Below are 17,216 nucleotides of genomic sequence, written 5' to 3'. Positions count from 1 at the left end.
GCCAAAACCACCATCTGATTATGAGTCACGCCGTAGTGGGGGGCGCCGGATTATTTTGGACCACCTGGGGTTATTTAACGTCTACCTAAATCTAAGTGCACGGGTGTTTTCTGCCTATCACCTCCCTCGAAAATGCCACTACCAGTAGCGTACCCAGGATCTCTGCCGAGGGGGGGGGGGGGGGTGACAGTTTGCCAATACCATCTAAATAGCACTAATTTCAATTGCTTCACGGGAAATTGTCAAAAAATGCGCATATTGTGAGTGTGCAGACGATTGCGCGTCTTATATCTTACTTGCATACTCAAATGCGCAAGGAAAGAAAAGGGGTTAAACAAAAGAGGGGGATTAAGTCGGCCTCAGGGGGCGGTTACAACCCCCGAACCCCCCTCCTCCGTCTGTGCGCCACTGGCCACTACATTGGCCGGGATTTGATCCCGCGACATCGTGCTTAGCACCCCAACACTCTAGCCACTATGAAACCACGGCAGGTTGTTCTTCCGTTTTCTGAGATCATATATATATATATATATATATATATATATATATATATATATATATATATATAATTTATTTAACTCAAAATTAACAACAATAGCATTACTGAGAATCTTCTCGGCATCACCAAGTCAGCCAATAGCTGTTGGTGGGCATCACTGCTGGCAATGACGCTACGCGGCGACATTGCGGAGGCGCGAGCAAGCGATTTTTCACTGTTTTTGACAAGAGTTAGTAAATTCCCTGCTGCAAGGCAGGGCAATAATATATAGCTCACATGTTGCCAGGAGCCTTGTTTAGAGATCAGCAACGTTTGCTTATTATGTTCGAAAAATTACACCTACGATTACAGTAGTCCTTAATACAAACTTTGGGCGCAGCTGTATACGTGTTTTCATTTCGCGATGTGTTGACTGGCGCTGACAATTTGTCTCGTGCAGTACGTCGCAAACGGAGCTAAGTGTGGCGCGTCTGCCTCGATCGCTAATCTGGAGATCGTGCGAACCAGCGCGTGGGTGACGCGCGGGCGCGATTCACTGCTGCCGCCGCAGACAGACTTCCCAGATGATGATGATGATTTATTGGCATCCCCCTTGAAACGGGACCGTGACAAATAGTCACCTAGCTTTCTTGTTCGTATCAGGTATGCTAGACATGATTTTATCTAGCATTTTTGTACACATCTCTCTAGTCCGTTTTTTTTTTTCTCTTCAACATCTACCTTGTACCGCTACCTATGTCTGTATCAGATCCGGTCGTATAAACCTCTTCCCTGCTTTTTCTCCACCAGTACTCTAAACGTCTCTTGCTTATCTCGACTGCTGACTGGTTGATGCTTCCGTCCACTTTTAATCCAAGCGCTTCTGGAAAGTGTACGTTACCTACGGGTCTCACTGGGTGAGTCCCTTTGCGTTTCATTAGGACTTGCTGAGTTGTCTCCGAGTTTTTGCTTCAGCATACACATGCCTCATCTAGTTCCGAATATTCGTTCGGGTATGTTTTGGTCCATAAGCAACCAACTCGCGCCTCAAATAGCAAGACACTTCCCTTTGTGCAATCGTACAGAGTTTCCGTTCTAATTTCTTCTCATTCTCGTAAATCTCCAGGGTCTCTTATATTTTGTTTCCATTCTTTGCATCCAATTCACTGTCACTGTCACGACGCGCCCTACTCTGGCGCTCGTAGCCACCATGGCCGCACTGCGTTTTTCTTCTCCCACTTTCACCATACCCTCCTTCTCCTTCGTTTTCCGCCTTATTAATCCGCTGCACCCTCCTCCTCCTCCGCTTTCCTCCTCGCGTATTTTATCCCGCGCTGCGCACCGCGTTCGCTCCTTCATCGTTCGTTGTGCTCCTTCGCTCGGTTACGCCGACGCCGACGCTCGCCGTAGGAACGGGCTCCTATTCGAGCGGCGCTCCTAAAGTGTATCAGGGTCCCTTTCAGCTAACAGGCCGAAGTTTAAGCAAATACATGTACACTATACATATCATTTTCAGCTCCCGCAAGAAACATAGGCATTGCATAGTGCCAGATTGCCGTTTTAGCAATGTTTGTAGGAAACTCTGTGGCATAGGCCATCATATTCGTTCCATTTACTCTCTAGCAGCAGCTTTAAAAACGCGACGTTTCCGGGCGTGCCGAAAGGTAGTGACCAAGGTTTTTGGTTTCGGGTAGTCATCGGTCTTTCAGCATGGCGGACAGGGTTCAAGACGAATGCGATATCCTAACGGCTATTCTCTGTATCACAGTGTCTCTTTTGTGGTTTATCTCGGTCGGCGCACAATCCGCGCAGTGAAAGCCTCCAACATTATTCCCCTTTAAGAGGAAGATTCAGAAATAGATGTAATACGCAGAAACGCTTCTCTGAGATAACCACGTACTGGACCGATCTTAATGAAATTTGTTGCATAAAAGAAAAAAAAATAATTCTAGTGACCGTTGGAAGCGGAATCTTGATTTAAGGCCCGAATGTTGTAACAGGAATTTTCAAAATTTAGTAAGGTTGAAAAAAATAGACGCAAGAAGTTTACAAGTTCGTAGCTTTTCACCAAGAACAGAAATCACAAGTCTCTAAACTGCATCCGTTAGAACATCAAAAGTGGACAGATTTATTATATCAGTATATATCCTATCTGACCTTATTACATCTTTACAAGGGTTTTGCATAAGTTCTACTTGCGTATTAGGATACCTCAAGTGAGATCCTTGTCTAAAAAATTGAAGGACACTTTGTAAATTCCAAAGTGTGTACGGCGAACGCCTGTGCCCATTCGACTGATTACCGCCGCATGCGCATTCGCTCATTCTTCTTCTGGCGTTTAGTATCGGGAGAATCCACATTCTCGGGGCGCTTCTCCCAACCGCTTGCCGTGGAATTATCACCGGGCAGCTTGGCAGCCATCCGACTAATACCCGTGCCACACGGGCAAAGTAAAGTGCACTTTGAGCGAGTGCACTTCGCGGCTAGTGTCATTCGCAGGCTGCCACACGGGAGCGCTTACTGACACACACTGCCGAGTGCACTCGCCGGCGAGTGTGTTCGGCGAACTCACTTCGCGGCGGCGAAGTGTGTAGCCTCGTTAGCAATGCTTAGAAGATACATAAAGTGATGTTGAAAGAAGAGTCAGGAGTAATTTTTAATAACATTGTTTTAAATTGCTAACGTTACAAGATAATAAAATGTGCTACACCGCAAAAAAAAAAACAAGAACAGCAAAAAAACTACTCTTGCTCTCGGGCTGTTTACGACCACGCCCGATAATGACGATAATCACAGTTGTTTGGCGAATCGAGTCGTTTTGACTGCTGCTGGTCAAGTTTCCGTCGTTGCCGGCGCTTATAAAGGTGGATTGTAAATGTTGTTTTTAACAATAATAAACTGTTTTCGTGCACACATTTTTATATTAATAAACATATGCTTTCCCGTCTGACTCCCGGTCGCCATGGTCATCAATTTGAAAGAACACTTTTCTTTCTCGTGTAGCGGCACACCGCGAAAGTGACACTCAGCGCGCTGAAGTGCACTCGCTCAAAGTGCACTTCACTTTACCCGTGTGGCACGGGTATAACTTGACTGCTGCAACGAGACGTCTGACGAAGGAGCGTTGCCGCGCGCTCCGCTGTGCCATCACGTGATTGCTGAGAGAGTGTGAGGGGGAGAGGCCACAGCTGGTACCGTTCCAGGGCACGGACGGACGGACAGTAGGACGCCGCGAGTATAAGCCACTAAAGGCTTTCGCCTTAATACGTCAGTTTTAACGCGACGGTGTCCGCGTTGGCGCCCGCGGCCGAGAAAATCATCCCAACCACGCAGGCCCTCCAAATATATTTAGGTATGCCACACCATTCTATCATTAATATTGCTCATACCTTGTCTTGCATTCATGGCAAAGCTATTCCTCGGAATTTTGAGAATGACAATCCACAAACAAATCTCATGAAACAAAACACCCACAGCGCATGCCTTTTATGTTAAATCTTCTCAGACTGAAAAATTAAATGTACGAAACAAAAACGGAAACCTGAAAATTATGCAATTTTTTTGGCGCGCCTGTGCAATATCTCCGGGATCGCCCCACGCCACAGGACGCGTTTCTACCAGAAAGCTCGCCTTCGTGCATAGCGTTCGCCGCCAGTGTTTCTCGGTAACCATTACGGCTGCTTAAAGGGATACGGAGACAAAATCTGAAAATTTTACGAAAATGTTGAAAATGAATCCTCAGTGTGTGATTACACCGAAAAGAAGTAGTCACTTAGCTCATTTTTGAGCCGATGGCTTTATTTCTGGCGTTATTGTGAGCGCGCGCCTCGCCGCCCGACCCGCGGAAGTTAATTGGAAGGCGTGACGTCACGACACCCTCGTCAGATAGCCAGCCGGCCGGCCGCGGTCATTCGAAGCGCGCCGACGCTGCCATCGCGAGCATGGATTCGAGTTCTGGTGCGTCTACCAGCGATGAGTACACGTCTGAAGACGAGGACCATTCCAACTTGGCAAGAATATTACCGCTTACGGTTATGAGCCTTCCACGTCAAACGACGAAGAAGAGTAGGCGGCCGTGGGAGTGCCGGTCAGGTTTTCGCGAACCGTAGCGCGAAGATTTCGCTCTGCACCATGCACTTACGCAAGAATTATTGATCATTTCCTGGTGTAAATTTTCGGTAGTGCCGTAATCGTGTTGCTGACGAAGATTTACACCAGCAGCGAAGTAGAATGCACTTGGTTACTGCAATATTAGCTGTTTTTGTCTGTTTGAGCTCTGCGCCACCAGGTGGCAGCACCATACAGGCCGCTCACGTTTATGGTTCCGCCCGAATGCCCCAACGGCCGCGTTTACCCGATTACGGGACAAGCTAAAGCTCAATAATAGGCAGGTATCCAAAGTTTACGCACCTTCTCGTCTCTGGGAAACGTGTGCGAGGCGTGTCACGACCGACGAGGCTGTTATAACAGAAATGCCTGGGCATTTCCTTCCGCCGCGACGAACGCGTCAAAACCGAGCGACGACGGCGGGAAGGCGCATGTAAGACGCACCACCTGCGTGGAGCGCCGACGGGGATAGTGTTTCAGACGGACCACGTGCGAATATTGCCGAAAGGGGTTAAACAAACGCTGCAAGGGACCGACACCCCTGGAAACACTGCGACAGCTGTGGCCGAGCTTGGCCGCGGGTGGGTGTTATGACGTCAAATTTCAGCTTCTGCCGGCGGCCGTTTGGAGGCAAGGTGCAACAGAAAATCGCAAAAAAAAAGATGTTTCTCGTTCTTTTTTTTTTTCAAAGCAGCTTGTTGTATTTGTCATTTTGAACTGCTCAACTTTTGTTCCAACGCAAAAAAACACCCGCCAACTTTTGTGTCCGCATTCCTTTAAGCTGCAGTTGTCGGGAAGCGTGAGAAGCAGTCAGGGATCTTTAAATGCTATCGCGTTCCACTCTTAAAAGCGAAGCTTAAGCGTCCTTCCAATTTTTGTCCGCTTTAGATGCACGATTAGATGCGATTCACGGAAATATGACAGCATTTTTCATTGCTGAGGTACAGATCTGTGCACTCATAAGTTTAGTTTTCTGAACATTGTTGACTTTCAACTTTATTTATTAAATGATTGACAGGCTAAATCGAAAACTCGCTACCAACATTGACAAGACTTTAATGTTTCCATTGAACAACGCTCATGAAATTTGGCGCAGCGGTTGCCAAGAAACACGATTACTCAATTCCTATGAACTCATAGAGGTCTTCGAATAATTGCTACACACCCGACAATGAGTTTGTGAAAGTTATTTGAATCCCATCTTTCAGAGCCATGTTTGTTACTCCAGAAGGCCATGCGTATCGCGTTTGAGATTACTTGCGAGCTTTTCGCTAGCTTATAATAGAAAAACCCTTAGTAAAGTATCTCGCAAGTAACCGCTGGCTTCTATCCTACGTTGTCAAAAATGTAAGCAAAAGCGTAAGATCTACCTTTTTTACTTACTTTGTACGCATGAAAGCGGAGCTTTCTCTTCTCATCACCTGGTGGTTTTGGCCTGGCTGCTTGGTTGGTTTCTCGCCGAGTAAACTGTGCCGCTGATGGAGATGGCCTAATCCGCGGTCGCGTGGTTGGGAAAGCTTGGTTAAAGCCAAACACATAAAGGATTCCACAAATCTGCATCAACACGAGCAACTAATACATCACGACACAGCTAAGCTGTATAAGGCTGTTCTCACACCCTTCGGAAGTCTTGGCGTTTCTGTTGTGGCACTGCCCGGAATCAACCTATGCAAAATTATTCACTATACCCTGCGCGGCTCCTTCGCTATACCCGAACATTTTAACGTGATAGCGTTTAGGGCCCCATGTCGCAGAAAATGCGGCGTCGGCAACTGGCGTGTGATCGCGGGTGGCGGATAAAATCATCCAACCACATCGACCGCGCAGGCCCTCCACGAAAATTGAATTTGTCACAGTGAAATCCGTCAGAAAAATGGTAGAGTACGACTTTACCATTCGGCGTCGGATTCGCCGTCGGAGTGTTTACCAATCGGTGTCGGATTGTAATTTGAATGTACGAGAAAACCTAATTCTGCTACGAGGAAACTCAAACACAAACCCCTTTTCCAGCATTTCTACCAGCCCTGCGCGCGTCACGGCAATAGCAAACAATTAATAAAAAAATTAAAAAAGGTGCTAGGGCCTTCAAATTTTAATATAAGAACGCTTATATTGCCCCTGGAAAAACGGTATTCCAGCAATGCATTTCAATTATAGGTGAAGCCGACTTTAAGGGGATCGGTGTAAGCTTGGTCTTTGTTAGCTGGCTTTCCCACGTTCAGTGTTGCAGTGAATGAAGCCTACTTGCCGTATACGAACGATGCGATGTGAATGGGTCCCGATAACGCTATCGCATTCCACTCTTAAAGGCGAAGCTTAAGCGTCCTCCAATTTCTTTAACGCTTCAATATACAGGTTGTTCATTTTAAGCTTTACGGAATTTTTAGAAATCGCCTGTGGCAGGTAGCATAATATTATCGTTGACCAGGGTTATTCGAAGCGACGGACATTAGTAGAACGATAAATCGAAACTCATATTCAGTTGATAAACAAAAATTCACTACTTAACTTTCTATTTAATTACTGTACAACACATATTGGAATTACGAATTGTAGCGGGTGAGCTTGTCAGAATTGGAATGAATTTCCAGAATGACCAGTTTGGAGATATGCGCCGTCAAACTCCCCGTAAACATGCACTGTTGTTCCACTTAATTTTTAGCAAAATGCTGTTTTACGCATTGAAGCATAAAAGTAACTGGAACGCCCATGCATTTCGTCCCACACTTTGGGAAATAATATATCGAAACTGGTGTCATCCTGGAAATTCATTTCAAGTGGATGCGTCTTGCAAACTCACTGGCTACAATTCGTAAATTGCAATACGAGTGGTAAAGTAATTAACTAAGTAGTTCATTAGTCAATTCTTGGCAATTGAATATGTGTTTCGATTTCTGTGCTACTAATGCCGCCTCTTAGAATAACCCAGCTGAACGATAAGAATTATGCTACCTGCCACAGGCGATTTTTAAAAATTCCGCAAAGCTTAATTTTGAACACCCGGAATATCCCAGCTTAGCGATTCTACGGGGTCATAACTTTTAAGGTTTCCGGAATTTTTAGAAATCGCCTGTTGCAGATAGCATAATTCTAGTTCTTGAGCTGGTTTATTCGGAGACGCGGACATCACTTGCACGAGAAATCGAAACACATATTCTACAGATTTTTGAAATCATTAATTAACTTCCTAAATAATTATTTTATGGCGCATATTGCAATTTACAAATCGTAGCTAGTGAATTTGCAAGGCGTATTCAGTTGGAATTAATTTCAACAATAACACCAGCTTGCAGATATGCGCCATAAAGCTCACCGTAAAATTGCACGGTTATTCCACTAACTTTTTTACAAAAACGCTCTTTTATGCATTGAAACGCAAAAATAACTGTAACGCCCACGTATTTCGTCTCACGTTTTGAAGAATGACATATAGAAACTGGTGTCATACTGGAGATTCATTCAAGTGGATACTTCTTGCAAACGCAGAGGCTGCAATTCGTTAATTGCAATATATGTGCCGTAAATTAATAACCTAGAAGGTTTAATTAATGTATTTGTTTATTAGTTGAATATGTGTTTCGTTATCTCGTACTATTAATGTCTCGACTCATCAAATAATTCAGCTACACGACAATAATTATGCTATCTGGCACAGTCAATATTTTTTTTTAATTCGGGAGATATAACGATAATGACCCATATACTCCCCGTTATAATATGCGACGCTTGCTCCTGTACCCTGCGCTAGCTCTACCGACGACGGCATCCGGCTGCGCATTCTCAAGGACACCCTGGTGTACTGATGTCTGCGACAACCTAATAATTACAAACAAGCTCCACTTACAAAAAAAAAATCTGAGGAGAATATAGCATACCATTTCTATATTCGTGGTGGAATGCTTAGTGGTGCGTGGTGGAATATGCGTGCTGCAATGTGTATCCAGCATACGATGACTGATACTAGAACACTGATGGCTGCAGCCCCAAGCTGTGTTTCGATTATACATTTTAGGTAGCAGTGTCCTTTTAACGACTTCTATTAATAACTTCCCGGTGGGTTAGAATCTTTGGTGACTACAAGTACCATAGATGCGTCTGAAAATCTGGCTGTTCTTGGGCCTAGGTTATTTCTTCAAGGGATAAGAATGGAGCGGAGAAATTGTTACGTACGAGAAGAGGTTTATTGGCGGTGTGCGTCAAGGATGCTACGAGTTCCAAGAACGGCGAGGCAGCGTGGAGCACCGTCTCCAAAAACACCTGCGACCAACAGCGCGAGCAGAGCGGGCCGAGCGTTGGCGATGCCGCTGGACGGAGACGCGTCTTCTTCTTCACAAGTACGTCATTTACATCATATAAGTAGGACGCGACACCTCTGGAATTCTAACGTACAAATTAAAAATTGCGGCAGAACTCATATCACGATGACAGTCGAGGGTGAAGCGAATAGCAATCGAGCAATGTAGCGACAGACCATATTCCTGACGTCACGTTTATTTAACACGTGTAATGGTAAATTTTAGATTTTCGTTCCTTCGGCTATATGCCACACACACCGAAATCATACCACTTTGGTATGACACTCGCTTGCCAAGGTTGCTCATCAGTATGAAGGCATGACGATAGATATAGTATGACGCCAACGCAGCGACGATGAAGGGACGAAGGAATGACCTTGATCAAACGACAAAGGCGTATAACGACAACGGCGTGACGACCACGAAATGTCGATTCCTAAACTATAGCGATGGAATAACGACGACCACGTGGCAATGACGACATGAGGGCAATGAGAAGACTGTATGGTTACGATGGCCTGGCGACGGCGGTAGGACAGCAACCGGGGTCGGCTTGCACGAACATTTACTAATGAAAATAACAACTATTTTAATAGCGTGTTTAGTTAAACGTTCTCTAGAACGCTCCAACTTCGTACCTAGGCTACAGGGACCGGGAGCCACCCACTTCACTCAGCTGTGCCTAGCTCGGCGGCGGCTTCATAGACCAGTGGGGCGACATCTCGGTCAAAATGCAGGTGGAACGCGATGGTCTGCGTGCCCGTTCTGGCTAAACCGCTGACTCGTTCACACTCATATTTCGTAGTGGACTTGCTCTAATACCGAGGACAAGTGTATTACTTGCCTGTAGGCGACCGCTTACTGCAGCGCCTAGCAGAGCGTGTAGATATTTGCCGTAATAGAACAGTGGCGCCGTCTGACACTGTGGAGGTGAAACCATATAGGCTATGTGCGAAACAGGGCATACGTCACGTTTTTCCGCTATAACGACAGACGGCGCTGTGGTTCCGTCCCCGCAGTTTCTACACTTACTACTTGGCAAAAAATTAGGCGATGTGTATTGCCAGTGAAACTGAACAAGACAAGCAATAGCGCATCCAAATGCGGCATTAAATTTCACTGCAGCCCGAAATACTTTCTTTGTTTGAAATTTGACCGCGAAGGAGCAGTTTAGCAGAAAGAGTGATGCATACCAGGCACACATTAAAGCAACGTAGTGTGTGACGTCCGCTATGCCACCTTCATTTTGCTGAAAAAAAGACAGACTGCAATCCGGGGAATACACGTTTTTATTTAGAGCAGTAGGTGCGCTATATTTACGCATAGACAAATTTCTTACACGTACATTACACGCGTAAACGTAAAGTGGGCAGGTCGTAAGAAAATGTTGACCGTTTCCGACATGCAACATTTATGCAATAAACTACGCGGGTATTACGTGCACCGTGCTTACGCGAAAGTGATAGTTTCAGTAAGATGAGCTTTCGATACGGAGCGGCGGCTCATCAACGTTCAGTACATCATAATGTGCGGTAGTCATCAATTAGCGGGTTGCTGTTGCTTGTACAGGCAGTGTGCTTAGAACGCACGTTTCAGGGCGAGCATGAATGCTACGTTAACGCACGATGAGCTCAAACCCACTGAACTCCGTCACAAGCAATCCACCGTATAAAACGGATTATAGGTCGAGTGGTAACATAGGTCGACCCCCTAAGTTTAGGTGAAAAAAAAAGAAGACTACTAAAAACGGCGGAAGCGCATTTATATTCGAAACGGCACCACTCATTCTTCATCGGAGCTGTCATCTCATTCATCAGAAGTAGCGGCACTTGTCTTCGGAAGACGACCGTTTGTCGCTAGCCGCCACCCATAGTCCGTCGTAGCAGTACAAAGTCCGCGAGTGTGTCCTCAAGCTACGGATGAACCACACTACGCCACCGAAATTACGTTTTGCCAGGGTTTCCATTGAGCAGCATTCCTTCCTCCACGATCCAATACCGCACGATTCTTGCCGGAAACGCCAAACACGATTTGAGCACAGACCCATAGCATCGTAAAGAACAACGTTTCTTTAATCAAGCAATTAAAACACACCATGTGTCGCGACACCTGTTGTTAAAATGGTTAGCCAAAACATTACTGAAATGTCTTCTTGACCTGCAGAAATGCTTTGCTTCTTGATTCCTACACGGCCATATCGCCGATACTTTCTAAGAACGTTGTCGCCCGAGTTACGCAATATTTTGCATCGGGAGGAAACATTTTCAAGCGAAATTTCCCGACCATTATTCGTCCCAAAGACCAAGGCAAGACACGCCAGGGTGCGCCAGCCGGAAATACGACCCCAGTGGGTGCCCATACACAAGCGCAATCTGTTCGTAACTTTATACAAGCACGATAACGTTACTTGCAAGAGGGTCTACTTTCGTATCGGAGAAGTCAATGAAATGACCATACAGAAATCGCAGGGTGGCACGTATGCACAGGTTGTGTACGACTACGACAAGAGGCACCATTTGCGGCATGTATACCGGCGCGCTATCACGTGCCACCGCTATCGAAGGCTTGTACCTAACAAATAGAAACGATGACAACATTTAAGTATCGCAATAGTACCACGCACTGAACTCTGCATGACGCGATGGTTCTGCTAATATAAGCGAGAATTAAGCACTTGTCTTGATCACACGATCGACAGAGTGCAACAAGCCGCAAGAAACGGAGACGTCTCAGTCACGTCCTTCAACGTTCAATCTAAACGCGCGCGGCCCGGACATTCAAGCAGATTGCGTAATGCCGAAAGCAGACATCATCGCCTTGTCGGAGACGTGGAGTGCCGACCTGCCACAGATTACCGGTGTCCAACGAGCGCTACTGGAAGCGACAGTATGTCAGGTGCGTTGGAGTGGCCATTTATAAAAACTAGATGGCCACCCATCTAGCCACTGGGCCGGCAATATTGCCCTTACCACACGGGTTCGAAACCAGGAGCGCACTGGTTTAGGACGCTGCGGATGCATGCATTGTGCAACTCAAGTACGGGGCCGTCGACGCTCCACTGGCCTCTGTCTACATTAGCCCCTCAGTGACGCAAAAAAAAAAATCAAACACTTCCTTGAGCTCAGGTTCGCTCAATATGCATCCGGGGAATGGATACCTTGTTGTCACAGCACCAGTGTATAGATACCATGCTGTTTGTGCTCACCGGGGGACTTCAACGTCGATTTGAGGAAACCCGAAAACCGCTGGCTTCCAAACGTTTATGCAAGAGATCTTCAGTGTGTGCCTCGTGAGCTGCGACTCCAACACACCATTACCAACTTTCAGAACTGGTGGTGCAATCGATCACATTTTTTTTGTAAGTTTTTTTTTGTAAGGAGAATTGAGACAGTCAAAGTTAAGCACAACTTTTAGTACTTCTTCGTTGACGCGCCCTTGTTTGCCATTCTACCGGCGTCGCAGCGTTAGGGCCACAGTGCGCAAGCGGCCGTTTAGCACATCAGCACTTCTGCCACGATGTGATGCGCCGTGTGAGCCAATGACAGTGCTATTCTTCTCGCTGGCTACGAACAGCGGCGCACAAAAACGCCTCAAACAAACACGTCACTCTGTGTATTACGGGTACAAGCACAAAGGAGCAGTAGAGGTAACATTTCACATCACATCACGAATGTCGAATGCCTTCAACATCACCGCCAAATGTGGTCAATGAATGCAAACAGCTGTGAAAGCTTCGCTTGCATCGATTCCCATTGTGCGTGGGATCTGCAGATTAACGCGAAAGCGTTAAGGGCCCGGTGTCGCAGAAAATCTGGTGTCGGTATCGGAAGAATTCGGCACCGGCGTTGGCGTGCCGCGAGCGAAAATTGCCGTATATATTAAGGCGAAAGCTTTATATGTCTCGTTTTGAGGCGACCTTGAAAAGGTGGAGCCAGAATTCGGACAAAAAAATTGGTTAAAGGACGTAAAAAATCGATAACTCAATAAGATCATTACAAACCCCATAACATTATATATCAATTGATAGGTGATTCCATGAGAAATATACATAGCGATAAATGATCATGCTAATCATTAAATTATTATAATGAGCATCACAACGCGAAAAAAATGGGTCGGAACCTGATAAGTGGTTGAGAACCGAGAATTAATGATAGTAAAGGGTGTAGGTATCGTTATAATGGTAATGATAATGATAAAAATGGGTATACATAGAGGTGAATGAGGTGAATTAGGAGTGAATTGATGGTGAATTAAAGAGGTTTAGTTGGGTGAAAGGAGTGAAACGAAAGGTAGTGATGAAACAGAGTGAGCTAAGATAATGAAGGCTCAATCAGGAGTGATGAAACTTGTAAATTTAGAGTAATAGAGCAAACCAAGTGTGATGCAAGTAAAACCGAGATGATAGGTCAACCAAGCAGTGATAGGGTGGATAAAGAGTGAACCAAGCGTTAATTAAGAGTGTATCAATGGTTTAATGAATGGGGGAGTGACTTACCAGCCCCGGCGGCGGCATTTCGATGGAGGCGAAATGTAAAAACGCCCGTGCGCTTGCGTTGTAGTGCACGCTAAAGAACCCCAGGTGGTCAAAATTAATCCGGAGTCCCTCCACTACGGCGTGCCTCATAATCAGAACTGGTTTTGGCACGTAAAACCCCAGAAAGAAGAAGAATGGGGAGTGACATGCAAAAATATATTTGAGATTTGAGGGTCCAAGTGAGAGTGGCTCAGCAATAAAGAAAGTGGTGAGTCACGATTCGAATTTGGTGAATCATAGAAAGGGTTACTTGCAAAAAGACATGATGACTTGCAAAAACGACTGTAAATTGTGATTTCAGTGATGATGAGTCATGGTCCGAGTTTGGTGAATGAAGGATGACTTGCAAAAGTGACGGCATAATATGTGTTCAGAGTAACGATGACCCTGCAAGAGTAAGTGCTGAGTCACGGTCCGGGTTTAGTGAAATAAGGACGACTTGCCAATTGATTTTGCAAAATATGTGTTCGAAGTAAAGATGATCGACTAAGCAAAAAAAGTTGTCGTGTGATTGATTTAGCGGTACTCAGGCTTTCTCCTTCAAGTCGTCTTAGTTGTACCAGGACTCTGGTTGTACCATAAGCGACCTACTAATTTTTTAGGTTTATGTATATGCGGCGCCTTGCTATATAACATGCCGTATATACAGGTTTTATTGCCACACCATTCTGTCACTGAAGTTGCTCATACCTTGTCTTACATTCTTGACAAAATTATTCCTCGGAATTTTGATTAATCACAGTCCAAAAACAAATGTCACAAAAAAAATCACCGACAGCGCATGCCTTTTGTGTTAGATCTTCTCAGACTGCAATATTAAAAGTGCGAAACAATAACAGAAAACTGAAAATGACGTAATTTTGTTGGCGCGGCTGTGCCCAACCTCCGGGAATGGCCCACGCAGGAGGCCGCGTTTCTACCAGAAAGCTCGCCTTCATGCATAGCATTCGCCGCCAGCGTTTTCCGATAAACATTAGGGTTACATAAGCTGCAGGTGCCGGGAAGCGTGAGAAGCAGTCAGGGATCTTTGAATGCTATCGCGTTCCACTCTTAAAGGCGAAGCTTAAGCTTCCTCCAAGTTTTGTAGGCAAGCTGACTGCGCCTTGATCATGCGTCTCGGAGACGCGCTTGCTAAATAAATCGAAATCAGCACACTGAACGGGTGAAACGGGAGCGGAGCAGAGCGTAAACAACGCTCGGCTAAAACTCACTACTATTTCACTGGCAGCCGACTAACGACGACGGTTTCCCGTCTGTCGCCACTCGTATACTCAACTATGGCGGCGGGATATCGTCAATCTGCAATGTCTATACTCTGCCGATGATGCGCAGGCGACGTGGCTACCTTTAAGTGCCTCCTGGGCCTGGAATTCTCTGGCCGAGACCCCCAGGGTCGGCGGGTAATGGGCCTGACGCCGGGACTCGGTATGGCCACGGCCGTGGCTACGAGCCCGGAGTCGCTGTGGGAGGTGCCGGAGTCCTGGAGTCTCGAGGAGGCCTCGACGGTGCCCGTGGCTTATGCCACCGTCTACTACGCACTCATCGTAAAAGGCGGCATGCGACCAGGAGAGTCGCTGTTGATTCACTCCGGCAGCGGAGGCGTGGGACAGGCAGCCATCGCCATCGCGCTGTCCATGGGATGTACCGTGTTCACTACCGTGGGTTAGTATCGAGCGATGGAGGAAGGAAAAAAAAACGAAATGCCAAGAACATATATACGTGCAGAAATCTCGTTAAGCGATGATTGACAACTGGGTCGAGGCTAGCTCGGTGTAAAATCCGTATTCCCTACTCGAATACATGTGAAAAGCGGGTGTACTCTCGTTACTCAACCACTTAGTTGATTGAATAAATTTGTTGTATTCAAACGAAGAAAAAAAAAGCTGAATTGTCCCGACTGTAGAGAGCAGAAGGCTCTGCAAGATTTAACAAGAACTAGCCAAAATTTGGTAAGTTACAGTGCGATTCAAGCACCAAGTTTACAAATCCACAACTCCGCGTCAAAAATTCAAATCACAATTCTGTATACTGATTTTGTTGGAGCACCCTAATCTCACAAATTATGTACATTAGCTTCATCGTCATCATCATGAGCCTATTTTTATGTCCACTGCAGGACGAAGTCCTCTCCCTGTGATCTCCAATTACCCCTGTCTTGCGCTCACTGATTCCAATTTCCAGCTGCAAATTTCCTAATTTCATCACCCCACCTAGTTTTCTGCCGTCCTCACTGCGCTTTTCTCTTGGCATCCATTCTGTAACTTTAATGGTCCACCGGTTATCCATCCTACGCATTACCTGGCTTGCCCAGCTCCATCTTTTCCTCTTAATGTCAACTAGAATATCGGCTATCCCCGTTTTCTCTCTGATCCACACCGCTCTAGCTCTTCCTGTCTCTTAACGTTACGCCTAACATTTTTCGTTCCATCGCTCTTTGTGCGGTCCTTAACTTGTTCTCGAGCTTCTTTGTTGAGCTCCAAGTTCCTGCCCCATATGTTAGCATCGGTAGAATGCAATGATTGTACATTTTTCTTTTCAGCGACAGTGGTATGCTCCCAGTACGCATTTGGCAATGCCTGCCGTATGCACTCCAACACATTTTTATACTTCTCTAAATTTCCTTCTCATGATCAGGGTGCCTTGTCATTAATTGACCTAGATACACGTACACGTGTATCTAGGTCTCTGCAGGCTGACTGGGTTCTGCAGGTCTCTGCAGGCAGACTCTGCAGGCTGACTGGCGATCCCGAATTCTTCTTTCCTTGCCAGGATGGTGAACGTCGTCTTTGTCTTCTGCATATTAATATTCAACCTCACTCGGTTAAGGCCCTCAATCATTTGTTGTAATTCTTGCCCAGTGTTACTGAACAGGACAATGTCATCTGCAAACCGGAGGTTGCTGAGATATTCGCCGTAGGTCCTCACTCCTAAGCCTTCCCAGTCTATTTGCTTGATACTTCTTCTAAGCATGTAGTGAATAGCATTGGAGAGCATATTAACCTATTAGTTTACATGACGTGAAATGGTTACAATATTTAGGAGAGTTTTATGAAACTCCTACCCACCAACGATTGGGTTATGTGACCGCGGTGTGTAATTCACAAATTTTGTGCGCTTTAGTTACCTCCATTGATGCTACTTACAGAATTACGTACTTTTTATACCTCCTTTACCGAGTTGTAAACGCGGCGACAATGTAATTCCTAATTTTCCTATTTTCAAAAATGTTTGCACAGGGTTAAATTAGTTAAATAAAAGAAATTACTACCTGCAGTCCGCACATTCCCACTTTTTCAATGCAACAGATCTCATCTAATTCGGTGGAATGAATACCGAGTAAAAGATAATCTCTGCTCCCACGTTTTCACAGGGAAAGCTTCCTAAATGTTAAGAGCGAACCCCTTACAGCCCGCAAGGATTTCCAGATGCAACCTATAAGGATTAGTGACATCATATGTTTAATGATTTTGTTTGTTAAAATAATATATTCCGTAATCGCAACCATCCACCAAATTCGGGCTACACTCAGAGCGTCCCATATAATTTGCGAAAATTGCGTTTTATAAACCAATTTCGGCTCAGTTTCCAAGCAGGTGCGCGCGTTAAGACGGGCTGACGCACAAGGTGATCACGTGGGTGGTGAAAAACATGGCTTTTAACACTCGTTCCGTCCCACTCCCTAGGTCGTTGCGTTGCTGCTACAACGGGTATTTTAAAAAATCCAAATACGGTAAACAAAAAAACTTGGAAATACGTGACGTCACACTGACCCACCGACGCTATGGTTTGGGCAAGAAAT

The 17,216-nt window shown here is 45.7% G+C and overlaps 1 protein-coding gene across 1 annotated transcript in view; it reads left to right on the top strand.

The window, feature by feature from the left end:
• LOC119454113 (fatty acid synthase-like) overlaps window positions 1-17,216 on the top strand; it is a 115,882-nt gene that overhangs the window by 65,356 nt on the left and 33,310 nt on the right. Inside the window, 1 exon segment of the mRNA XM_049667926.1 lies at window positions 14,750-15,079. Within this exon segment, the coding sequence (XP_049523883.1) occupies window positions 14,750-15,079 (330 nt within the window).

Source organism: Dermacentor silvarum, chromosome 5, assembly GCF_013339745.2.
Source record: "Dermacentor silvarum isolate Dsil-2018 chromosome 5, BIME_Dsil_1.4, whole genome shotgun sequence".
In the NCBI taxonomy this organism is placed as follows: Eukaryota; Metazoa; Arthropoda; class Arachnida; order Ixodida; family Ixodidae; genus Dermacentor; species Dermacentor silvarum.
Note: the sequence above shows the minus strand (reverse complement) of the source record. Positions and strands in the feature narration are given on the sequence as shown.